Source organism: Girardinichthys multiradiatus, chromosome 11 (genome assembly GCF_021462225.1).
Source record: "Girardinichthys multiradiatus isolate DD_20200921_A chromosome 11, DD_fGirMul_XY1, whole genome shotgun sequence".
Lineage (NCBI taxonomy): Eukaryota > Metazoa > Chordata > Actinopteri > Cyprinodontiformes > Goodeidae > Girardinichthys > Girardinichthys multiradiatus.
In genome coordinates, this window is record NC_061804.1 from 34046915 (window position 1) to 34074509 (window position 27595).

Consider the following 27595-nt stretch of genomic DNA (forward strand, 5'->3'; position numbering starts at 1 on the left):
AATAAATGTTCATGGACTTTTCTAACACTAAAAGACAAAACTATAAGATAATCACAAATGAAAAATGCAAAAGGTGAAGGCTTTACTCTGCAAATGTTATTTTTGGCTTCTCAGCCAGCTGCGTTCATGCGAGAGCCTTGCGTGTTGCGTTTGAGGTAGATTTCCAGGTGATTTCAGTTTGTTTAGACCTGCCGATGATCACATAAATGAATGAAAGCTCAATTGTTTTCCACATTAAGAACTAAACTACCTGTATGTTAGGTAATTCAAATACATAGAGGGCATTGTTTTATAACATGTATTGACTGCTTTAATAAGAAGTTTCTTAAAGCAATGCATTCATAAGCATATGTTAAATAAATCATGCTCACTTTTCAAGTGTGCTTCATTTATTTGTACATCAATAACACTAAAAAACATTGTGTCATAGCAAACAACACTGCTGATTACATCTGCACCCACTGCTGCTCTTAAAAGCTCTCCTTTCCTGATTTTCGACAAGTATTCTCCAGAGCGCAGATCTGTTCTCCATGTTCCTTTCTGAGTAACCCCGTTAAAGCAGTGTGATGTAAACATCAAAGATCTCTTGGTGGGAAATGTCTAAATGATCTCAAGCTTGTGGCTCTCGGAAAGTCCACAGCTGACCTTGTGTTCATGAAATAACTTGCTCAGGGCCTCCATGTAGAGCCCGTGATAGTGGTCAACTTGCTTCTCAGTTGGTGTGACACACTTGGGCACTGAGATTGGACTTCCAACTGAAAGGAAACAGGTATGAGAATAAAATGGGTTCAGGTAGGGTTGGTACTAGTGCTTATTTTGGAGAATATTGAAATACTCACCTACAGTAATGACTGGTTTCCTGTAGGGCAGTAGAGCAACGCGCTCACCAACAAATAGACATGGGGCAAAACCCATTATGCTTTTAAACAAGCCCTGGAGCCTGCGACCCAAGCTGTCCTCTGAAAAAATCACCTGCTGAAAGAGTTCGTTCTCCCCAAATGAGTAAACAGGCACCAGATCTGCTCTGTGGAGAATCATCGATATAACATGGTTTTCTATCAGAGATAATGTGTTCTCCTGGTGTAACGCAGGTGTTTCTGTGTGTTCTTACCCATGCTCCAGAGCCGTCCTGACAAATCCTTTCCTCTGCTTCATGACCACTCTGTTGATTCCAGGAGAGGATGCTAAAGACTCAGCTGCTCCCCCAACCACAATCACCACTGCATTTCCTTTACCGCTTTTGGAGAGGAGGTGGACAAGGCTTGGTTTGCTGACTGGACACAGGCCTTATTGCACAAACAAAGTGAGACCATCAGCAGGTCTTCTCATGGAAGCAAAGTGTTAGTCATTTTTTCTCCACAATTACTTAAAATCTTCCAGGTCCTTACGAAAGTATTTATGCTGCCTTGAACATTTTGTCCTATTACAAACACAATCTTCAATATCAGCACTATGTTGGAATTTAGTGTGAGAACAAAAAGGCAGCGCTTAATTGTTAAGTGGAAGGATTATTTTATTATTTTATAAAAAATCTGAAAAGTGTGGCGTGCATTTGAGGTGACCACCTTTGAGACAGTATTTTGTTGAACTACCTTATAGCTACACAACTTTTTTTAAGGTATGTAAGGACCAGCTGTGCAGATCTAGAGAGCATTTTATCCCAACTAGCTCAGGTTCATGGAGAGCATCTTTGAACATCAATTTTCAAATCTTGCCACGGCTTCTCAATTGGACTTAGCTCTGGGCCATGACTGGGTCATTTTACACATGAATGTGTTTCGATCCAAGTGGTCCCTTCATTGTAGCTCTGGCTGTATAGGGTCGCCGTCCTGCTGGAAGGTGAGCCTCCGGCCCAGGTTTTCTGGATTGCCCTGTATTTGTGTGTGAGATTTTGCTATCTTAGTCTTTTTTATGTAAAGCCTTTTTATTCATATCTTACAAGTTTTTTTCTGCATGTTTTCATACAATAGCCCAAACAAGGACTGAGTCACTTGCCATTTCCAGAGCAGTGGTCACTTTCAAGCATTGACCATGTGCTGCACGTTGACCAAATAAACTTGAATTATTGAATGAATTTAGTTTCTTCCATCTATCCATCAACTGTGACCACCTTCCCTGTCCATCCTGAAAACAGTAAAACACTTGCACAACGTGATGCTGCCACCTTCATGTCTTACTTTGGCGGTTGTGTTTTCAGTGTGATCCTCATTATTTTTCTGCCAAACCAAGCTTTTCGCATGGAGGCCTTCCTCGACATGTACTTGTTTGTCGTGTCGACTGCCAGTGAGTGAATAACGAACATTTATTCTGTTGAGAGATTCTTCCACCATCTTGGCGGCTGCTGTGATTTATGCTCTGCTCGCCTGGCCTGTCAGTTCAGGTTGACACGCAGGTCTTGGTAGGTTTGCTGTTCTATACTCTTTCCATTTTCAGATGGTGGATTGAATCTCCATTATCAGATGTTCAAGTGTTACTCCCTGACCTGTTTGGTTTGTTCCTTGGTCTTCATGATGCTGCTTGTTCACTAAAGGTCTCTAACAAACCTCTGAGGCCTTCACAGAACAGCTGGATTTACACTGGAATTAAATTGTACACAGGATGACTCTATACTATTTAGGTGAGTTCAACTGGTTACACTGGATTTTATTTAGGTGGTGTCAGATTAAATAGGGCTAAATACAGATATAACATTTTCAGATTTCTTCAGATTACTTTTGATAAAATACATTTGATTTTTAAGGTAAACTGAAAGATTCTTCAGTCTTGTTGAGCATTTTATAAATACCTGCACACATTAGGTATTCTCTGAGGAGCGGTATCTTGAAAAGGCCTGCCAGTATTACCAGAGTGGATTTCAATCCAGGAAACATCTCAGCGAAGCCGCAGCTCTCCGTGCTGAAACAGGCAAAGGCTCCAACACACATGATACCATGCGGATGACTGCCAAAGATGTAGTTTTTATTTGGGTTCAGGTCTGCTGTCTTCACCAGCTGAAAAACAAAAACGTTTACTGAAGTTGATCGGTCAGTTTCTGCGGATCATCATAAGACCAAACCCACTTCCGTGGTTTGTGTCCTGTATGGAGATTAAGGGAAAAGGCAACTGGCGCTTAAATAGAATGCTCCTTATAAGGACGTTTATTTGATTAATGTATCACCATATCTCCTGTGATAGAGAAGCAGATAATACCAAGACTGGAGTGTTGTTATCATAATTAATGTGTACAGTTTCTCATCTCATAAAGGGGATTTTTGCTGGTACAGCTCTGATTGAACTGCAAACATTACAAGTAGTTTTTTATATATGCAAACCAACATGATGAAAACCTGGGATGCTTAGGAAACTGGAAATTAAAAATGTGATTCTTGCAATCTTTACCTATAAAAACTGAAGATATTTTTCAAAATATTTTTTTTTACAATTGTTTTATTATACCCAAAGACAAAATGTTACATCAGAAGAGAGAAAAGGGGTAAAAAGGATGAACAGGGGGGGGTGATAAATTTGCATCAAAGGACTCCCTGACAGACTTATACATATATTATCTCTTACTCAATTTCCCATTTACCTTTTAAAAAACGTTAAACGTTTTTACAGCTGGTGCTAAATGCTGCTGAGCTGGAAACCATGCTATGATCATGAGCTGAAGCATCAGTTTAAAATGCAAAAACTATAATAGAAGGGGGGGAAAAATAGAGTGGAAAAAAATTCTAGTGTCAACAACTTTCACATTTCTCTGAGAATATTTCGAAATCCCTAAAATGGATTGTGTTGAAATTTATTGAACAATTTATTAATGTATTAACTCAGACGTTGCTCTAGAGCTTTAAAATAAGATATGTAATGGGAATATAAGGGAATACCCCAGTGTGAGATGTGAACGATTACTGGCTTTGCAGTTTTAATTGTGCTGAGAGAAGATGTGGAAAAACGGTAAAAGCTTTGCGTATCGGCTCTGTATTACAGGTTTTGAATGCAGACATGCATGCATCACTGCATCATCTTTAGAAATGTGCACATTTCATTGCCTACTATTTGTGATTTGAGGTTGAAGCTGTTTGTATGATTACAAAAAGATTATCAAAAAGATTTAGTTGCAAACTAAAATCTAGATTATATGATTAGCATATCAAATATGGAAGCGATTAATTAAACTTACTTTAACAGGAAAATACTCTCTGAACTGCTCCCAAACCTTCCACTTCCTCACAAATGTTGTTCCTCTGCCCCCTGGTGGACACATAGAAATTTGTTAGAGACGGAGAGTGAGTTCACAGTGTGTGACAAAATGGACCAATTTTCTTAGAGACCTCAGATGTCCAGCAGTTCCACGTTATAACAACAAATTTGTTAGAGAAAATAAAATGAAATACACCAAACCTGCACTCTGTATACAGGTGCAAACCTATAAAAAACCTGTTTTTTAGAACTTAATAATAAATGCTATCTGATGATGCACAAAAAACAGAAATAACAGAGCTATTCAGATGTTTTACAGTTTTCTTCTCCAAAGTAACATCCTAACTGCAGCTGGTTGACTGGCTTATCTGGACAAACACATTAACTTCTGTTTTTGCTGCAAAGCTTTTACTTCCCTGTTTACCCAAGTCAATGATAAAGCCGTGCATTTAGTACAGTGCCTTGCAAAAGTAACCATTCCTATAGCTACACAAAGTAACTCTTAAAAGTGAAGTGGAAGGAAAACAACACATGGTTTTCAGATTTTTTAAATACAAACATGAAATGTGTGGTTATATATAAATGCTGTTACATTTTGCCCCCTTTACTTCGACACCCCTAAATATAAACCAGTGCAACTAATGGTCTTCAGAGCTAATATAAGGCTTTTAGTGAACAAGCAGCATCGCACATGAGCAGAAAAACACAGAGAGAGCGTGAATAGAATTATGGAGAAGTTTAAAATAGGATTTGGTTTTAAAAGTGTACTGTTCAATCCATCGACGTTACAGCGTAACCCTTCAAACCTTTTTTTCTTGTCCAGTTGGAAGGCGAACTTTCACCGCAGTCTCTAGTCTTTTACAGCCTCTTACAGGTTTTTTTTCTAAGATTGTCCTGGTTTGAACTCTGACCAGCTTCCTTGTCCTCTCTGAAGAACAGCATGCCTCCAGCGTGTGAGGATGATATGTTCAGGGTCATGTGGGCTTTTAGTTTTCATGTAGGCCAAAAACTTCAACGCTGGTCTCATCTGATCACAGCACCTTCTTCAAATGTTTAATTTCTTTCCACAGTGGCTTTCTTTTTGCCATTCTTCCATAAAAGTAAGATTTGTGGAGCGTATAATTAATAATTGGCAGGTCAACAGATTTTCCCACTTAAGCTGTCGATCTCTTCAGCTCCACCAGAGCTACCATGCTTCTTTAATACTCTTCTTGCCTGGCCCGTCAGTTTAGGTGGACAGCCATGGACAATGGATTTAAACAGAGCTCTGTGAGATGGGCAAAGCTTGGGATATTGTTTTTTAACCTAACCCTGTTTTACACGTCCCACAACTTTATCCTATTTGTTCACCAATCTTCTTTACAAAACTCTGTGGCCTTTAGGGAACAGCTGCATTTCTACAGCAGCCAAACTACAGGCAAGTAAACTCTATTTGGAAATTAGATGACTTCAAAGGACACTTTTGAAGTCATGTAATGTTATTTAAAGGTATTGCAGTAAAGGGGGCTGATTTTTAAAACAATATTTTCTGGTGCTGGTATTACCTCTGCCTCTAGCAGTCAGACAGCCAATAAACACAAAGGGAAGGGGGGAAAGCATGTAGCCAAAGTGTCAAGTTTGTATATTAATCCCACACCGTTGCATTGAGCACTATAGCCTTCATATATAGTAACATCCTAAAAAAAGTTTTTAAATTGTTTAAAAAAAAATGTAAAACAGTTTCAATATCCCAAAAATTGAAATGAATGAAGTTACTTTTAAGAAAAATATAGGAATACAAAAAGCTATACCCATGATTTTACCTCTTTCTGGAGTTTTCCAGTCATTTACCAGCCATATGAAGTAAAGAGTCGGCAGCGGCCACAGAGAGGTAAACATAAGATACACCATCAGGATAATGCAAGCCACTCCTGCAGAAGGATGATAATCCAGCCATGTTAGATCCATATGTTGGGTATCCAAGAAATATCTTCATAGAAAAAATCATCAGCACGTTGTTGTTGCCATGTGCAACAAAGAGTTAAAAAAATATTGAGCAAGGGGGTCTTACCTAAGAAGAGAAAGCTTAGCACCCATTGCAAAACGCTTATAGCCTCTAAAAACGCCTTTAGCTGAGGTTTTTCTTCAGTCATTCCTGCAACCTAGGGGGTCAGAGCATTAATTTTCAGGAATCAATAACATTTTAAACTTGGCATGAATTCAATAAGGTTTATGGGTCTTGCCACAATATATTTCATGCTTGTAGGAATTAATTCAGGATAATAAAACCAATAACAGATCTCTTTATGATCGAAAATTGATTTTTCTGATAAACGGCACCAAAGCTTGTGCATCTAATCCTCCTTTGGGGATGAAAGAAACTCTAGAACGGGTATGACATTCAGCAGCCTGATCAAATTCAATTCAATTCAATTCAATTCAAAAATACTTTATTAATCCCAAAGGGAAATTAAATAAATGACTCACTCATGAATGAGCTAACAGGCAAACTCACAAACACGATTATTAATTTGATCACAAATAAAGCTTTCATAAGGCAGGCTGGTGTGACCGCAGAGCAACCTTGGCCAGGGGCCAGAATAACGATCTAGTACTTTACCTTGGTGGAGTTTATTCCGAGGCTAATTTAAACAGACGAGCATACACTGCTTCCACACAGTTCACCACAGTGCACTTTGACCAGATCACCTACTATGAGGCTGCTGATAACAAATCCACTCCCCCTTGATACTTTGACATGCACCCTGTGTCTGAGATAAACATAGCAAAGATTTATAGTAGGGTACTTTGCATTTTGGATCCTTGGAACATCATCAGGATCATGAAATGATTTTATGATTAGATTAGTGGTATTTTACTCGGTTTGGTCACTCTACTGATCAAAAAGATTATTGAGTGATACAACCTGTTCAACAGGTTGTATCACTCAATATCAGTCTAAAAGAATCCCACTCAGTTCACACCATTGTAGAAATAGTAGAATGTAAAAAGTGAACCTCTTATAAACCTACTCCTTTTTAGTATTAGTCTTTGCTAACATGTTACAGGTAGAGCACGATTCAAGGTTTTATTTACCTGAAAAAAATCAAACCCATAAGGTTTCATTACCAAAGGTCTGGTCGGTTTCCCATCATAGGTGTAACGAAGCTCAGATCATCCAGCAGGTGTTTCACAAAACAGGAAATACAGGAAGTGAAAGGTTCTTCTTCTTCTTCTTCTTCTTCTTCTGTGTTATTTTTTGGCGGTTGGCAAATAACGTTATGATGTGCATTACCGCCACCGACTGGTATGGAGTGTGGTTCTTCATGGTTTTAAATCTTATTTACTATTACAACAATCAAATTCTATTTATTAATTAATGCTTTTGAAAAATCTAATTATAATTTGAATATGTTTGCTACCTAAACTTCTTTGCAAAGTATCTCTCAATATAAAATTTTCTTTAATACCTACAAATTATCTCCTTAAAATTGTTCTTTCTTGTTCATATTTCTGACACTTCAATATTACATGTTCTATTGTTTCCTCCTCTCCACAATAATCACATTTTCCTGTATTATGTTTCTTTATCTTGAACAATGTAGAATTAAGTCCTTTATGTCCAAATCTTAATCTTGTAATTAATCTTTCCTCTTTTCTACTCCTTCTTCCTGTTCTTACTTCTCCTACTATCTTGTTGATTCTGTAAAACCATCTTCTTTTCTTTTCTTCATCCCACCTTTTTTGCCACTCTTTCCTGATTCTCTGTTTAATTATATTTCTTGCCTCTGACCTACTAATATTTATTATAAAGCTAATGTTGTTTTGTGTTGCCTTCTTTGCCATCCTGTCCGCCTTCTCATTCCCTCCAACTCCTACATGTGCTGGTACCCATAAAAACACTAATATTAATCCCATTCTTTGTATTCTAAATAAAGTATGTTTTATTTCCAACAAAATGTCAGGTCTACCCTCTGAATGATTATGTTTTAAACTTAATAATGCTGAACTTGAGTCTGAACAAATGATTGTTTTTAATGGTTTTATATCTTCCACCCACTGCACTGCTAACAATATTGCTATTAATTCTCCTGAATATACTGATAATTCATCTGTAATTATTTTTCCTACTTTTATTTTAAATTCTGGTATTACAAATGCTACTCCTATTTTTTCATCTGTTTTTGATGCGTCTGTGTAAATCTGGACATAATGATAGTAATTGTTTATATATTCTTGTATTATACTTGAATCTAATCTACATTTTGGATCCTTTTTCTTTTTCATCAATGCCATATCCACCACTGCTTCTGGTAATAGCCACGGTGGTACCACTGGCAAAGACAACATTAAACTTATTTCTTTTTCATATACTTGAAATTCTTCTGCTATATTACTGATAATCCAACCAAAACTCTTAACTTGTTTTTTTCTCTTTTTCCCAGCATGGTTTTAAAATATCACGTGTGGGATGATCTGGATTATTGCTTTGTAAGTTTATCCAGTAATTTAATGCTAACTGTTTCCTTCTTAGATCTAATGGCATCTCTCCCATCTCTACCTGAAGTGCTGCTATTGGACTGGTTCTGATTGCTCCTGTACAAATTCTTAAAGCTTGATGTTGTATATTGTCTAATTTTATAAGGTGAGTGTTTGCTGCTGATCCATAAATTATACTTCCATAATCAATATTTGGTCTAATTAATCCTGTATAAATTATTTTTAATGATGTTTAATATTCTTTTGCATTTATCTATGATTCTTTCTATATGTACTTTCCATATAATTTTTTCATCAAACCATATACCTAAAAATTTTATATTTTTTACTTGTTCTAAAACTTGATTGTATAATTTTAGTTTTATATTTTCTCTTTTCCTTTTCTGTGTAAAGACCATTACTTTTGTTTTTTCTATTCTAATAATCTCATCCTGTATTTTCTTTTCAATAAGTTTGATATTATGACCCCTTTTCCATATAGCTCCATCATCTGCAAATAGTGAGCAACCGACTTCCTTACCAATATTTTTAAATACATAATTTATCATTATAGAAAACAATAACGGACTTATAATACTTCCTTGAGGAGTACCATTATCTGTTATATATTTACCTGACAATTCTTGACCAATTCTTACTTGTATTGTTCTATTTGATAAAAAATCTTTAATCCAGTTAAACATTTTTCCAGTAATACCCATTTGATTTAATTTAATTAATAATCCTTCAACCCACATCATGTCATAAGCTTTTTCTATGTCGAAAAATACAGCTACTACATTTTCTTTGTTTATTTGTGCTCTCCTAATTTCATATTCTAAACATACTGCAGTCATTTGTGCTTCTCCCTTTTCTAAACCCATTTTGATTTCTAGATATATATCCATTAATATTTAAATAATATGTTAATCTATTATTAATCATTTTTTCCATTATTTTACAAATATTTGATGTTAATGCGATCGGTCTATAATTTTCTGGTTTTGTGTTATCTTTTCCTGGTTTAGCTATTGGAATAATTATTGCTTCCTTCCAGCTCTGTGGCAGCTCTCCCTCCTCCCAGACTTTATTGTATAATTCTAATATTTTGTCTTTTGCTTTGTCATTAAGATGTTCTATCATCGTATAGTACATTTGATCTTTTCCAGGTGATGTATTTTTTGTTTTCCTGGTTACAAAGTTCAATTCTCCTTGTGTAAATGGTTAATTTATTAATTTATTTGTATCTACATTATTTTGCATTAAATCTTTATATTTCATCTTTGTGATTTCCCTACCTTTCTTTCCCTCTTCACTAATATTATTTGAACTATGAATTTTACTAAATGTTTTAGCTAATATTTCTGCTTTTTCTTTATCTTCCGTTATAGTTGTATTATCTGAAAGGTTCTTCTTCTTCTTTTGTTTTTTATTGGCGGATGGCAACCAACGTAAGGTGCATTTACCGCCACCTACCAGGCTGGAGTGTGGTCATCGATAATCTCAGAGGGAATATAATAATACAAACCTCAATGATATATACGAATGTGCAAATTCACATCCATACACACTCACACACACACACACACACACACACACACACACACACATATATATATATATATATATAAATGCATACACACACAAACATACACACATACTTTAAATACGATTAAATAACCCTGTGTTTTTTTAAAACCTAATTAATTTCTTTCTAACATAATTTGATTTATTTCCCAAAAGATTTATCATAGAAAATCCTATTTTCTCTCTATTTAGTATCGATTTTAGTTGCTGATGTTCCTCTGAATACTTATTATATTCTAATAATACATGCTCTACTGTTTCCATCTGCTTACAATAATTACAAGTCCCTGTTTCATGCTTCCCTATTCTGAAAAGAGAACTATTAAGTCCAGTATGACCAATTCTAAGTCGAGATATAACTACCTCTTCTTTCCTCCTACCATTCATACAATTATTACCCCCCACATACTTTTGAATTTTATATAAATCTCTACCAGTGTCATGATTATCCCATTGTTCCTGCCAAACCTTAAGGATTTTATTTTGAATGATAGATTTACCCTTGCTTTTGCTTAAAGGAATACTTAAGTTAATAATATCTGATTTCAGGGCCTGTTTAGCTAATATATCTACTTCTTAATTTCCCTTTTTTCCTACATGAGCAGGAATCCAGACCAATCGAACAAAACATTTATTATTATATAGCTGAACTAATAAATGATATATACCTAATAATAAATCTAATCTACAAGATTTGCCATATTTTATACTTTATATTTCAGCTTGACTATCTGATGCAATTATATATTTACTTTCTTCCCTAATATTATCACGCAACCATTCTAAAGCTAACATAATGGCAGATAATTCAACTGTAAAAACTGCTAGATGATCTGTTGTTCTCCTTTTAATCATGACTTTATGCTGTGGGATATTCACAGCTGCTCCTGTTCTGCCACTATTTGGATCTTTAGATCCATCTGTATATATAATTATAGTATCTTTAAATCTTCCAAAAATAATTATTCACTATAACCCATTCTGGAGTCATTCTCTTTTTAAGTATTTCCCCCAATTTCAGATCAACTTCTGGTGTGATAAATACCCATGGTGGAATTGGTGACTGGAACCGTAAAACTATACTGGAACTGAGTCAATCCAAAATTATGAGCTTTTATGTCCCCAATCCATCCAAAGCTATTACAATCAGATTTATGATGTTCTCAACAGTCCTGCAGCATAGCCTTAGTTGGATGATCATAATTGTGTCCCTGTAGGTTTACCCAATACACATATATTAGCTTCAATCTTCTTAATCTTAAAGGAAGCTCACCAATTTCAACTTGCAAAGCAGCTAAGTGAAAGGTTTCTGCCCACTGAAAGAGATGTAAAGGTAAATACACCGTGGAAGACAACAGCACAATACCCCAATGAAGATAAAACTGCACCAGCATTATAAACAGAAAAAATTATGTTCAGATAACAATTTATTTTTCAAACACACACACACACACACACACACACACACACATGCACAGACACAAATGTAGAAAAATGAATGATTTCACAATTTTAGCCTATTGCAAATGTATACAAATGTCTTCCTTTCTGGCATTTCCTGCATAAAATCATATCAATCCATGACATTTGTACATCATGTGAAATATAAATAAGCACTTATATTAAAAGTCCTTTACCTTACAAATAAACAATGTTTTGAAAAATTATTCATTCCCCTTCAACAATTTCACAATTTGTCATGTTGCAACCTCAAACTTAATTTTTTATGAATTTTTAAAATTTTTAAAGTATGAAAAAAAATTTATTTTTATTTTCTGTATGCTTTTCCTACAGAATACTTCGGACACTTTTCACATTTTAAGTTTAATGAATTCACAGTACAAAAAAAAAAAAAAGATCATATGTAATTTGTGGTTTTGTAATAAAACGCACATTGTGGGTAAAATGGCTTAATAATTTCCAAACACACATATGACGGTGGATTTTGATGGTTCATAACCACAGCACCAGATCAAAAAGCGAAGAGCCTGTTAAGCCACAAATAGTGTTCCTGTTTTATCTAAATGATATGAAAGACATTAAAACTGCATGCATAGGTTAAGATTAATGGAAGTTTTATTATGTCCCTCTAGAGGTTAACAAAGTACTGAATTACTTTGATATTACTGTGTCCAGTGTAGTATTCTGACCCTTAAGAGATTTCTGTTTAAGCAAGTTTTCTAAAGTTGCTTTAGTTTGTGCGTAATAATAAACTGCTCAATTTGTTACTTTTTCTGAATATTCAAAGTTTAAAGGATTCTTGAAAAAAAGTTGCATATTTACCCCAGATTTCAGAAAATACTAATCAGTAAAGATGTGGTTAATTGCAAAAAAGGCAACAGCAGTAAAGCTTTAATAAGTCCAAATTAACATGACATCATATGAATACTTGATATTTGAAATATAAATAAGTACTTCTTTAACAGTGCTCTTTACCCTACAAATAAACAGAGTGCTTTGAAAACTTATTCAGACCCCTTGAAATATTTCAGAGTTTGTCATGTTGCAACCACAAACTTTAATGTAGTTTATTGGGATGTTATGTGATAGACCAACACAATAAAGTAAATACAGGTTAAGTAAAAGGAGACTGATTTGTAGGTTTCAATTTTTTGTTTGTTTTAGAATTTAAAATCTGAAACGTTTTTTGTGCATTTGCATTCAACCTCCTTGAGTCTACCATGTCACTTCCAGCTGCAGGTTGTTAGGGGTATGACTCTAAAAGCTTGGCAGACCTAGAGAATACCTTTTTAGTCCGTTGTTCTTTTCCATCCTTTCGTCAGTTTACTGCAAAATAGCTAAAGCTTAGTCAGACTTAATGGACAGTATTTGTTCACACCAATTTTCTAATCTTACCACAGATTCTGAGTTGGATTTAGGTCTGGATTTCAACTAGGCCCTCCTCACACAGAAATATGCTTCTAAGTAATTCGATCGTTACTATGGTTGTATGTTTAGGGTTATTGTCCTGCTGGAAGGTGAACTTCCCCCTCAGTTACATGGCATTCGCAGCCTCTGTTTTTTTTTCTCATCAACTGACCAGTCCCTGGTAAGGAAAACGATACCCACAGTATGATGCTACCCCGACTATGTTTCACGGCAGGGATGGTGTACTCACGGGGACGTGCAGTGTTTTTTTTTTTCACACATAGCATTTTACATTTAGGCCAAAAGGTTATTTTTAAGTCACACCTGATCACACCTGATCAGAGCATCTTTTTTCACATGTTTGTTGTGTCCCCTACATGGGTTGTCGAAAGCTTTGTGATGGCCTATTAAACTCTAGTGAAATACATTGTGATTGTAATGTGACTTACAGTAAAATGGTTTAAGGTGTGTGAAGGCTTTTTTTAAGGTAAACTATGTGTCACAGAGCAAATATTGTGGCTGTGATGTGGTGCTACAGTCCTGTCATCATTACGATTTGGTTGGAATCACAGAGATCCAAAAACCTACTTATCCTCCAGCTTATTAATGAGTACATTTTAAATCCATTTGTCTTCTTCTTTTTTTCCATTTCTCTGTAAGTAAAGTAGAAATGTTCTGTTTTGGTGCTGGACATCTAAGCACCACCGCACATGTAATGCACTACACTAACCAATGTCAATTCACTCTGTGATATTGATGTGCGTAAACATACAGTCACCCTGAGCTACCTCTATTTGGTTTAGGTAAATTGCTAAAATGTTGCAGACCAAGTTTAACAACAGAAATATTACATCACATGTGTGTATATGGTTTAAAAATTGCAGTTATCTATAATTTACTACAACTTTTAAAATTGCTCCTAATATTTGACAATTTTACATTAATACGTCCATTAAAAACAGCACTGTAAAATACTTTAAAGAGTAAAAAGTATAGAAATATTTTACAATCCATTATTAATTACAAAAGGACTTTAGATGTATGACAATATTTAACATGCTGCTGTAAAGGGTAAACAGATGTCCTTTTATTTATGAATGACTGCTCTCACCAGGTGGGACATAGGTCCATGCACAGATTTTATGCATAATCTCCTTCTGGCAATTAAATTGCTGAAAAGCGTTTGTTCTCATTTACTTCCGTTCACATATTGTGTTTCCACTGAATATTTGATCATCATTTGTATATCAGAAATGGAAGAAGTCATTTAAAGTGGCTAGTTTCCTTGAAAAGATCTAGTTTTAAGTATAGTCGCCACACGTTTTCAATAGGATTGGGGTCAGGGCTGTGGGGACGTCAGTCAGGAAGCCATCCAAAACTATTTTTGATGTGTGTTTAGAATCATTACTCTATTTCAACATTCAGTTGTGTCCAAGTTTCCACCATCTGGCCATCAGAAACTTCTAACTGGAAACAGCCAGAAGTATGCCCGGGGCTTGTTGATGGCTGTAGAAATGGTATGGGGATGGTGCAACTTGCTAAGGGCCAATTAGTCGGGGTGTATGTGTAATTTTGACCCCGTGTGGTTAAGAGAAAATACATTTTAAGTTCAAACTTGTGTGCCTGAATTTTTGGTTTTAAAAATCTATCCATCCTGAATAAAAGACAGTTCAAATAAATCATTATTAGTGATGACTGATGAATGCTTGTAAACGTATGACTGACAGTGTAAGGTCAATTTAGCTGATTAATTGATTTTCTTTCCAGGAAATGCTTTTCTACGTGGGTCTATTTTTAGAGGATACAGTACCTTGCAAAAGTATTCAAAGATATTGAACATTTTCATGTTTTGTCATTGTTACAACATTAAACTTCAATGCATTTTTTTAATTTCATTTCATAGAACAAATAGAGTAGTGCATAATTTTGAAGTTTTCTAAATTTTAAAATAAAACCTAAGAAGTGTGGTCTATTTAATCCTTTAAAGTCATTACTGTGTTAAAGATCCTTCTGCTGCAATTAGAGCTGCCAGTCTTTTGGGGTATCTCTCTACCATTTTTACACATGCCAAAACATTATATATTTTTTTGCAAAATAGCCTAAGCTCAGCCAGATTGGATGGCGAGTATCTGTGAACATAAATTTTCAAGCCTTGCAGCAGATTCCCTGACAGGATTTAGTTTTGGACTTTGACCAGTCCTGGACATTGTAAGACATTGATGTGCTTTAATCTAAACCATTGCAGTTCTGGTTGTTATCCTGCAGGAAGGTGAACCTTAACCCCAGTCTCAAGTCTTTTGCCATCTCTAAAAGGTTTACATCCATTATTGTCCCGTATTAAAGTCTGTCCATCTTCTCATCAACCTTGACCAGTTTTCCTGTCCTTACTGCAAAAAAAAAGCATCAATGCTGCCCTCACCATGTTCCATTGTGAATATTAGCTATGCAGTGTCACTATTAGGGCCAAAAAGTTTAATTGTAGTTTCATCTGAACAGAGCACCTTTTTCTACATGCATTTTCTTTGGCTTTCTTTGAAAAAGGGGTTTGTAATTGCCACTATTTCATAAAGACCAGATGTGTGAAGTCTAGTATGTTAACAGCTTAATGTTCTCCTTGCTCGGACTGTTCGTTAAAGTGGACAGTTATGTCTTGGTTAGATTGCAGTTGTGCATATTTTTTCCATGTTCGGGTTATAGATTGAACAGTGCTCTGTGAGATGTTCAATGATTCGGACATTGTTTTATAATCTTAGTCTGCTTTGAACTTCTGCACAATTTTCTTCCTGACCTGTCTGCTGTGTTCATCTATTGGTTACACTGGATTTTAAACACTGGAAATCATGTATTCGTTTCCTTCTCCATCAAGGTTAAGCTCCCCTTTTCTTGGTGTTTTTTTCTTGGTGTTTTTTTCATAAAATTGAACAACACAAACTAAATCTTGTGGTTGGAATATGACAAAATGTGAAGAAAGTTAAAAAGGGTGTGAATACTTTCGCAATGCAAGTATTTCTGTTTTACAAAAGCCATACATTATGTAGCCCATCATGTGACACCTCCCTTCTATAAACACAACAGTATTACTAATTTTATCACAAGGAAATATACTAAGGAAACATAAAGATACAATGCTTTGGCAAAGTATTTACCCCATTACAGGTTTCCTCTGATTTTGACTTTTTTGTCACACTTACATCTTTCTGATAATTGAATAAATATCCTAAAAGAGAATGTCTGGCCAATGTCTGTGACCTTAGAACAACTCCAGTTGGGTTGTGCTGCAGGGTGTTGATCAGAAACACACTAACCTACCTCTGAACCTCTCAATGGCTTTAAGAAAAACAAACTGAAATTCTTGGAATGGCCTAGACAAAGTCTGGACTTAAATCACACTAAGATGCTTGGTCATGACCTTAAACAGACCATTCGTGCTCAAAAACCTCCAAATGTGACAGAATTAAAACAAGTCTTTATTTAAGAGTTGGCCAAAATTCCTCCACAAAGATGTCTTCATTGATTGCACATTGCACCAGTAAGAGCAGAGTGTGAAGGTTCAATTAGCAGGGTAAGAGCACAGTTTTGCTCAAAATATTGAAATGCACACAACATTATGGGGGACATACCAGAGTTCAAAAGAGGACAAATTGTTGGTGCACGTCTTGCTGGCGCATCTGTGACCAAAACAGCAAGTCTTTGTGATGTATCAAGAGCCACGGTATCCAGGGTAATGTCAGCAAACCACCAAGAAGGACGAACCACATCCAACAGGATTAACTGTGGACGCAAGAGGAAGCTGTCTGAAAGGGATGTTCGGGTGCTAACCCGGATTGTATCCAAAAAACATAAAACCACGGCTGCCCAAATCACGGCAGAATTAAATGTGCACCTCAACTCTCCTGTTTCCACCAGAACTGTCTGTCGGGAGCTCCACAGGGTCAATATACACGGTCAATATACATTGTATCCTGAAGGCGGTGCCATGTATCAGGATGACAATGCACCAATACACACAGCAAGACTGGTGAAAGATTGGTTTGATGAACATAAAAGTGAAGTTGAACATCTCCCATGGCCTGCACAGTCACCAGATCTAAATATTATTGAGACACTTTGGGGTGTTTTGGAGGAGCGAGTCAGGAAACGTTTTCCTCCACCAGTATCACGTAGTGACCTGGTCACTATCCTGCAAGAAGAATGGCTTAAAATCCCTCTGACCACTGTGCAGGACTTGTATATTTCATTCCCAAGATGAATTGATGCTGTATTGGCCACAAAAGGAGGCCCTACATCATACTAATAAATTATTGTGGTCTAAAACCAGGTGTTTCAGTGTCCAACCCCTGTAGAAGACTCGTTGCCAGGGATCACAAATGCTTGATGGAAGTTGTTCCTGCTAAGAGTTTCAAAACCAGATATTTTTCCCTTTATAATTAAAATCATCATTTGAAAATTGCTTCTTCTTTTTTTACTAAAGTTATCTTTGTCTGATTTTAAAATAAGTTTGATGATCTCGAAAATTCCTGTGTGACAAATTTTACAGAGATGCTAATTGACTGTAAATTTTCACTTGATGATTTGCTTTGAATAAAGATTTTCATTCAAATCATTCTTTTTTCGGGCTCAGGTATTTTTCATCTCATTCTTGTCTCAAACGAATAAGGTCTTACTCCACGTCGCAGGGCTCAGTTTGGTTTTATATATATTTCTATATTTGATAAATATTTTCATTCCACGTGACATCGCTGTGGCGGTCTAGCCACATTATCATTTTGTAACAGTATTCCTTTATTTCCTGCATGGAGCATAAGCGACAAACGTTGGATGAATCTGCTGCTATTAGTAGTAACTAAAACACAGCAGCATCTCCCCGCAGCTGGACCCATCGCCCCCTCTGACGCTTTTTTCCGAAAACAGAAGCAGTCGTCTGCTCTCTGGAAGTAGCCCCCTGTATGAATATTAATATGGATGCAAATGCACAGCGAGGATGCCCAGCGCCTCAATCAACGCCGCGCACTGATGTCTGCGCATTTTTGTTTTGACGTTTTTATTTACCCCTCTCCTCTTCCTCCTCCTCCTCCTCCTCCTGCTTCCCTCTGTTCCCGTCTGAACTGAACTGGAAGCATGGCTCTTTTTTCGGGGTAGCCTCGCCGAGGATCTGTTTGTGTACCTTCGTATTGAAGCAGCATCATGGGCTGCGCGCAGACCGCACACCGGCCAGTCTCCGCCGCGCCTCGGCTGTAGTAAAACACACGCAGCGCACTGTTTATCGTGAAAATGGAAGAGCTTTCACGTCAGGAAAAGGCGTCAGTCCGGTGATGTGCGTCCGAATTTCTGATTTTTCATCCACGCCTCAATTGACACATCTGCGATCGGATTTTCCTCCCCGGTCTCTTCTGTCTGCCAAGACAGCTGTGTCATCAACAACCGGCGTGGTTTTGTTGTTGTCTGATTTTTTTCCCCTACGAGTCTGGGTAACTGGATAGAGCCTCTGCGCCAACCACATCCTGTAGTCTCCCAGGTATGTATCACACCTTTTATATGCTACAAAGGCCCATGTTTTGCTCCGTAAATCACGGCATGAGCCGGCTGCATCACCTAACCCATATAGCCAGCTGTCGGCGTTCAAATGCGCCGTCCGTGTGTGCATACAAGCAGAGGAGAATATGTGGCTGGATGGTGCAGAGACGTCGGGCCTAATTGATATTTTTACGCGTAAATTTCAGAGTCCAGCGCTGACAGCGAGCCCGATGTGTGTTCACAAGCCACATTATTCAACCTTGAGGACTCGCAGCCCCATTCGTAGAGATACAAGGCCTTTATTGCTTCACAACAGAGAGAAGATGTGCCAGCATGATCCCCACGCAGCGCTGTTTGGGTTCAGTCGTGACAAGCTTTTATTAATATTTTACCATAAAACAAGTCACCAGCCATCATCAGCTGACTGGATGTGCATGAGCACGCACTGTTTTCTTGTTTTCCTTTTAAATCAAACCAAAATAGTGTCAGTGATCCGTATTTGGAAACATTTTACATCATGCGATGGAAAAAAAAAACATCTGCATGTTTGCGCCCAAAGCAAGAGTGGGACAGTAAATACAGCAAGGTTGAATGTGTGTGAGCGAGAATGGGCGGTATTTCTGCGATTGTGAGAATACGCGTGACGTTGTGATGTGTGTGTGTGAGTGTGTGTGTGAGCAGCCAGGTGAGGATGTGTTGGCGCGTCTTGGGAGGTGCAGGTGTCTGGACATCTTTTTGTGATTTTTTTTTTACCCTCTGCAAAAAACATTCGGTGATTATTGCTCCGTCTAATGCCGCAGTAAACCACCGTGGATCTTTAATATTAAACCACGTTCATCAGTTGTGAAATAAAGCTAGAAATTGACGACTCAGCACCGGTTCACCCCGCTCGTTTTCCACGGGCGTGACTGTCACTCAGAATGAGGAGAACACCTACAGAGAGATTTCTGTTGTCTATGCTCACACCCTACACTGATAATACAAACTGTTAGAATTTAACCCAATTTTTGAATACAATATGCTGTTTTCAAAAGCCTTTCACCTTATTGGCCCTCACACTGTTGTTCTATTACATCTCTCTTTCAGCTGGCTCTGTTTCAAGCTGTTGTTGAACCAAAACATGGAGTGGGTTAAAGAATCTCAAACCACAATGAGAGCCATCATCCACAAAACATGGAACAGGCGAACCTTTCCAAGCTGACTAACCCACCAAAATTATTCAAAGCGTGTATCAATTAGTCTTCTATGAGTTCACAATAGAACCAAGAAAAACATCTAAAGCACTGCATTTGCCCCAGTTCAAAGGTCAATGTTCATGATCCAACAAGAAAGAGATGGGCAAAAACTGTATCCATGGGAGAGTTAGCCTTCACCCCCAACACTGTCGCTAAACTTGTCAAAGCACTAATACTAATACACTTTAAATCTATTTCGACAAGGTGTCAAACCCTTTCGCTGACAGCTAAAGTGTGGCCTTTCCAGGAAATGCCTGCTTCAGGGTTACACGGTGTAGCTTGCTAGCACACTAACATGTTTGGTTTAGCATTCGAATTGCAACCACACTCATTAAGGCATAAAAAATAGTAAGCATGGTAATAAACCTTTTAAATCTATTCTAACAAGGTGGCATGTTAACCATTTCCTTGACAATCGCAGCTAAGATGTGCCAATAATTAGAAATCATTGCCTAAAGGTTAAGAAGCTTAACTTTATATACCTTATAAACCCTTTTTCTGACAACTACTGTTCAATGGCAAATACTTATTCATGGTAGTTCACCACAAGTAGTTTAGCTTACTGGCCCGTTTGGTCTGTCACTAAAGCAGGTACGCCTTAAAAAGTTACTAAAATATTAACATTTTATAATTTATTCTAACAAAGTGGCATCTAAACTGTTACCCTGACAGCTATAGTTAGCAGGTGCCGTTTGTTGGCAATGATTTGCTAAGCTATTTAGCATTGTTGCTAAAGTAAGGCATAAAATGTTACTAAAATAATAATAAATGTTATAAATCTATTTCAATAAGGTGGAATATAAACATACTCTCTGAGAGCCACACCTGTCCCATACTCATCCATCAGATTGCCAGATAGAGAAGCGCGATTTGACTCTCTAGAGAACACGTCTCCACTGCTCTAGAGTCCAGTGACAATGTGCTTTACACCACTGCATCCGACGCTTTGCATTGCACTTAGTTATGCAAGGCTTGGATGCAGCTGCTCGGCCATGGAAACCCATTCCATGAAGCTCTCTATGCACTGTTCTTGAGCTAATCTGAAGGCCACATGAAGTTTGGAGGTCTGTAGTGATTGACTCTGCAGAAAGTCGGTGACCTCTGCGCACTATGCCCCTCAGCATCCGCTGACCGCTCTGTCATTTTACGTGGCCGACCACTTCGTGGCTGAGTTGCTGTCGTTCCCAATCGCTTCCACTTTGTTATAATACCACTGACAGTTGATGGTAGAATATTTAGGAGTGACAATTTCATGACTGAACGTGTTGTACAGGTGGCCTCCAATCATAGTACCACGCTGGAATTCACTGAGCTCCTGAAAACCATCCATTCTTTCACAAATGTTTGTAGAAACAGTTTGCATGCCTAGGTGCTTGATTTCATAGAAGTGATTGGAACATTTGAACGGGTGAGCGAATACTTTTGGCAACATATCATTTATTTTCTGTTCTCCCCCCAATTCCTCTTCATAGTGTATAGTATAAGAAGGTTAAAAAATTTTGATACAAACATTCATTAACTATAAATATTTTAAGGTAGCTACTCTGCTTGTCTGGCTTAATTTTCTTCATTCAAAACATTCAGAAAAGGCTTCTGGATTTCAAGGAAATTCCTCCATGCAGCATATAAAGCCTACTTCTTGTTTGCTATTTCAGCAGTCATGTGACTCATTATCTATCAGTGAATAAAAGGAGATTTAAAAGCACACTTCATCCAGCTTGAATGTTTAATAAAAGACATAAAGATTTATCTGTACTGTTTTGTCATGTTAAGATCTTAAATTTAGGTGAATTACCAGCAAGTCTGCTTTGACCTTGAATATGCATGTAATAAAATCCTCCTATACATGGCTTTTTATTATTCTTAAGCTAACACATGCACAGGGGCAGGAGGTGTCATTGTGTGCAGTTTGGTTAAACCAGAGGAGCAGGGACGGGTGAGAGCAGCTGTGAATTTGGGGTCATTGAGTGCATGTGGTGAGATATACACGCTGAGCAGCGTGTCTTTAGTGCAGAAGGAGGAGGGGAGGGGACTGAAACTCCTACCACCTGTCATTGTTTGTTGTGCTCACCTGGTGATCCTAAAATTCCATCCAGAGATTTGATTAAATCTGAGAACAGTAGCTCTGAGTTTGTAACTCAGTTGTTTTGTATTTCATTTAACCCTTCAGTCTTACAAAGGATTTATGCCGCTAAAAAGAGCAGAAACACACACTGGGTAAGAGTAAGCAGGAGTGAGCAGAGCACAACCATTTGCAATTCTCTTTATGATTCAGTTCTTCTAACTGCTGTTTCTAATTTCCAAAAAGCATGATGTTAGCTGTTTGGAACAATAAAGGGGGACCTGATTGGACGGGAAGACGGTGAACTGCTGGACGATGCAGACATTTTAAGCCCAGGATAACCATGCCTGGATGAGCATTAGTGGATTTCTTCTCTTTTTTTCTGTGGATTTCCTAAAATGCCCAAACAGATTGTGCCCTTAGAGTTTGAGCAGCAGCAGGGCAATAGGTTAGTAATAGTAAGGCACATGTCTCCTACTGACCATTTGTGCATTTCAAAAAGACAGCTGCAGTCATGAGCTGCTGGCTCTAGTCTACATTGTAGTTTTTTAGGAGACTGCATGCTTCTTACATTGTGATTCTCTTACCTTTGCTTTAAAAGTTTGGGGTCCGAAGTGATGAAGAAAGTTTTTTTTACTGCTGCATGTAAGCATTGGGAATGACTGCCGCCAGATAAACAAAAAATAGGGCTAAATAAAACTATTCCGGTTTTGTGAATATTTATGTGTCCAGAGATAGTTGTATTAAATCCTACCATTACGCTTTGTTTCCCCCTGTACTTACTCAAGCTTAGAGGATTTGTTGATTAATTGATTGTTGGAGGGGGAAAAATAGAACAATTTTAATAATGTGATCCTTGTTTTAGTTATTTGTTAGTGGAAATTTGTGAAACTACATTTGATATTCCAGCCTTATCAGTGAAGTGATTTATTTCTCAAACGTGAAGATAAAACATGAGAATCTGCTTATTGGTTTTTAGCATTTTCTTTTTTATATTTCATTTGAATTTGTTTTTGCAGTCTCTTCACCTTTTAGCAGTAACATTACACAGGTTTAATTCCAAATGGAAATGGGTTTTATAATTCTGAACTGCCTGCTTACATTTTAAATATGAATTGTTCTATTGATCAGCCCATATCTTGCTGTGATGTGTCTAAAATGTTTCAAAGGAAGGCAGAAAAGATGATAATCTCTTTTTTTTCACAGAAATAAAAATATTAGTAATTCTTCTTAATCGTGTGCTTTATCAACAATAATTGGATTGTAATAAATTTAGTTCTAGTTGTTTCGGAGCTTTGCCATTTTGTGCTGTTGAAGTAATTGTTGTTCCATATCCGGGTTTTTCAGAAGCAGTCCATTTAGTACTCACCAGTTCAATTTGTATCCTTCTGAACCCTCATTTACAACAGAATTCACTCAAGATTTATTGAAATGAAATTTGGTTATGTGACTCAAATAAATTATATCAACCTACAGGAGGTCGTAATCTCTGATGTTTGGTCTCAGTAACCACGCCCAAATGGGGTTCAGACCTGCAATCAGCGGAGCTAAGGTGACATTTAAAATCTTCAGAAAACATTATACACTTATATTCAATTCTTAGAAACTTGAGCATTTGTCAAAATTTCATCAAAATACCCAACTATAAAGAGAAATACATAGGTACACAATGATTAAGACACTAATATGAAATGTTTTGTTTATTGTGAAAAAAAATCCTTGTAAATTGGAAAATAGAGCCACATCCAGGTACAAAATCAGGGTTTAAATTGGCAAAATGGAGAATTAACACAGAGCCTAATAAATGAAGTTAAAATTCAACTGACATTTGCAAGTACCACAACCAGGGATATTTAATGTTATGTTTAAAGTTACAAGCAACATATTTCTATTTCATACTCATTAAAGCTGAGTAGTGAAATTAAATTACTGAACTAATTAAATTGGAGTTTTTAATGATGATGCATCCTATTGCTGGGTCATTAAACAAATACGCTTTGTACAAGATGGAAAAGAGATTCCAACCAGTTGCATGAACTTCATTTGCATTGTTTTATGGTTAGGATGAGGCATGTTTGCACTGTTAACCACTATAGCAATTGGATTTTATACATCAATATATTGCTATTTAAACTGTTTTGTATTTGTTTGTGTAACCCATGATGTACTGCAATTATTAAGGGAATTGAGTGTTTAGTTTTTGGTAATTTTTGAAAATAAACAATAATAACATTCATTTTAATGTGTTATTTCAGTTTGTATTGAAGCAAATGCTGTTTAATTAATCTCAGTGACATTCACTTATATCCCCAGTTTTAATCTTTTTTTTTCTTTTTTAGATTACTACTACTTTTTTATTAAGTCAGTGAATCACAGTGCTCATTATAAGTAGGTCCAAAGGTTTTCCCTGATAGCTCCTTGATCAAATGGCAGTTTGTAGCACCGTTGCCTTGCAGCACATAGGTTCTGGGTTCAACACCCGGCCTGGGGTCTTTAAACATGGAGTTTGCATCTTCGCCCCATGCATGTATGGGTTTTCTCCGGGTACTCTGGTTACCTTTCACAGTTAATAAACATGACTGTAAGGTTAACTGGTCGCTCTAAGTTGCCCTTAGTTATGAATGGGGGTTGCATGGTATGCATGGTTGTTTGTCCAACTGGAGATAGGCACCAGCTCCCTTGTGACTCTGTATGGAAGAAGCAGGTATAGAAAATAGATGGATATATACTGGTCCTTCTCAAAATATTAGCATATTGTGATAAAGTTCATTATTTTCCATGATGTCATGATGAAAATTTAACATTCATATATTTTAGATTCATTGCACACTAACTGAAATATTTCAGGTCTTTTATTGTCTTAATACGGATGATTTTGGCATACAGCTCATGAAAACCCAAAATTCCTATCTCACAAAATTAGCATATTTCATCCAGCCAATAAAAGAAAAGTGTTTTTAATACAAAAAACGTCAACCTTCAAATAATCATGTACAGTTATGCACTCAATACTTGGTCGGGAATCCTTTGGCAGAAATGACTGCTTCAATGCGGCGTGGCATGGAGACAATCAGCCTGTGGCACTGCTGAGGTCTTATGGAGGCCCAGAATGCTTCGATAGCGGCCTTTAGCTCATCCAGAGTGTTGGGTCTTGAGTCTCTCAACGTTCTCTTCACAATATCCCACAGATTCTCTATGGGGTTCAGGTCAGGAGAGTTGGCAGGCCAATTGAGCACAGTGATACCATGGTCAGTAAACCATTTACCAGTGGTTTTGGCACTGTGAGCAGGTGCCAGGTCGTGCTGAAAAATGAAACCTTCATCTCCATAAAGCTTTTCAGCAGATGGAAGCATGAAGTGCTCCAAAATCTCCTGATAGCTAGCTGCATTGACCCTGCCCTTGATAAAACACAGTGGACCAACACCAGCAGCTGACACGGCACGCCGGACCATCACTGACTGTGGGTTCTTGACACTGGACTTCTGGCATTTTGGCATTTCCTTCTCCCCAGTCTTCCTCCAGACTCTGGCACCTTGATTTCCGAATGACATGCAGAATTTGCTTTCATCCGAAAAAAGTACTTTGGACCACTGAGCAACAGTCCAGTGCTGCTTCTCTGTAGCCCAGGTCAGGCGCTTCTGCCGCTGTTTCTGGTTCAAAAGTGGCTTGACCTGGGGAATGCGGCACCTGTAGCCCATTTCCTGCACACACCTGTGCATGGTGGCTCTGGATGTTTCTACTCCACACTCAGTCCACTGCTTCCGCAGGTCCCCCAAGGTCTGGAATCGGCCCTTCTCCACAATCTTCCTCAGGGTCCGGTCACCTCTTCTCGTTGTGCAGCGTTTTCTGCCACACTTTTTCCTTCCCACAGACTTCCCACTGAGGTGCCTTGATACAGCACTCTGGGAACAGCCTATTTGTTCAGAAATGTCTTTCTGTGTCTTACCCTCTTGCTTGAGGGTGTCAATAGTGGCCTTCTGGACAGCAGTCAGGTCGGCAGTCTTACCCATGATTGGGGTTTTGAGTGATGAACCAGGCTGGGAGTTTTAAAGGCCTCCGGAATCTTTTGCAGGTGTTTAGAGTTAACTCGTTGATTCAGATGATTAGGTTCATAGCTCGTTTAGAGACCCTTTTAATGATATGCTAATTTTGTGAAATAGGAATTTTGGGTTTTCATGAGCTGTATGCCAAAATCATCCGTATTAAGACAATAAAAGACCTGAAATATTTCAGTTAGTGTGCAATGAATCTAAAATATAAGAATGTTAAATTTTCATCATGACATCATGGAAAATAATGAACTTTATCACAATATGCTAATATTTTGAGAAGGACCAGTATATATATATATATATATATATATATATATATGTATGTACATATGTGTATGTATCTGCAGTATATATGTATATATATATAGTCATAGTATATGACTGTATTCATATAAACAATGATTTTGGTATTTAATAAGTTCATTTATTTCAGTAACTCAATTCACTGAGTGAAATATATTATATAATCTAAACTAATTACACAGACTGATGTTTTCAATGCTTTATTTCTGCTAATTATGATGATTTTCTGCTTACAGTTAATGAAAACACAACATTTAAGGTCTGAATATTTCATTTTTAATACAGAAATGTGGGTTAAATGAAAAGTATGTTTAAAACCTGCTTAAAGGTTATTTTCATAAAGTACTTTTAATCTGATAAATGAGCCTCATTAGAATGCATATTCTAATTTACTTAATGTAACTGTTTATGCACATGCTATATTTTAAGAGTTGTGCGAACACGCTCTCTGGTTTTGAGAAGCATTGCGCAACACAGTGCTGCCTCTCCTTCAGATGTCTCAGCTGCTGGTCAGCTTGCTGAAAGTCTGGCACTACACGTGTCACTTACATGAAAGGTAAATTCAGCTTTTTGAATGTTCAGCTTATATCAGCTTGTTTTACTTATATTACTCTACAAAGAGCAGAATGGCAAAAAGTCCTGCACAGTAAACATGTTTAGTTTAAAACTACTACTAAAGTTTTCATAATTATGTTGAGTTTTGCTTTTATCTATCTATTTATCAAAATCAAAGTAATATAAATATATAGTATAAATAACATTATTCTAACTGTAATAGTTAATATATTAAGAATAAATAATTGTTGCTTTTTGCTTTTATTTTACTAGAGGTTATCCTACAGTAAAATTGTTTTCATTAAAACGTAATTTTTGCCTCATGCCTTTTGTTTGTTTTGTTGTTTCAAGATGCATGATCTGAAAAGCAAGAAACCATGGCAAATCTTTCATAGACAGAGCGCTCTGCACCATGTGAGGGAAAATGAGGAGGAGGATGAGGGGGCTTAGTTTAGCTTTACAAATAACCACTTACTTCTCGTGCTTCATTTGGGAGCTCCCTCTGCAGCCACATTATAGAATGTTTTTTCTCCCTGAGCGCTCCAGCTTTTAAAAGCTCATACATGATGTCCTATGTCTGAGCTAAAGATGGGATGCATGTCGACATATTAAGTGATGGGATTTTAAATTAAATGCTCCTTTTAAAGACCTTTCTTTCTGGATTGTAAGCGTCTAACGGCAGCCAGTTTTTACTGCAGAGTGTAGTCAAGGGTAATGATGTGTAGTAATGATTTCCTTGAGGCAACTCATCTTTGTTCATTTCCCTCTGCTTTCTTCTCATT

General features: G+C 37.1%; 1 protein-coding gene across 5 annotated transcripts; it reads right to left on the reverse strand.

The window, feature by feature from the left end:
* Window positions 1-371: 371 nt before the first annotated feature.
* mogat3b (monoacylglycerol O-acyltransferase 3b) lies at window positions 372-7391 on the reverse strand. Of its 5 annotated transcripts, none has more exons than XM_047379003.1 (8): window positions 7255-7391; window positions 6230-6320; window positions 5982-6089; window positions 4160-4230; window positions 2786-2990; window positions 1112-1286; window positions 840-1024; window positions 372-755 (listed from the first exon to the last, which is right to left on the reverse strand). In XM_047379003.1, the coding sequence occupies exons 1-8, from the start codon at window positions 7282-7284 to the stop codon at window positions 601-603; spliced, it is 1020 nt and encodes a 339-aa protein (XP_047234959.1). In that variant the 5' UTR covers window positions 7285-7391; the 3' UTR covers window positions 372-600. The 5 variants fall into 5 exon arrangements, with proteins under 5 accessions (XP_047234959.1, XP_047234960.1, XP_047234961.1 ...); XM_047379004.1 differs by having other exon boundaries at window positions 5982-6148; window positions 7255-7386; XM_047379005.1 differs by having other exon boundaries at window positions 5982-6148; window positions 7288-7372.
* Between the last annotated feature and the right edge of the window lie 20204 nt (window positions 7392-27595).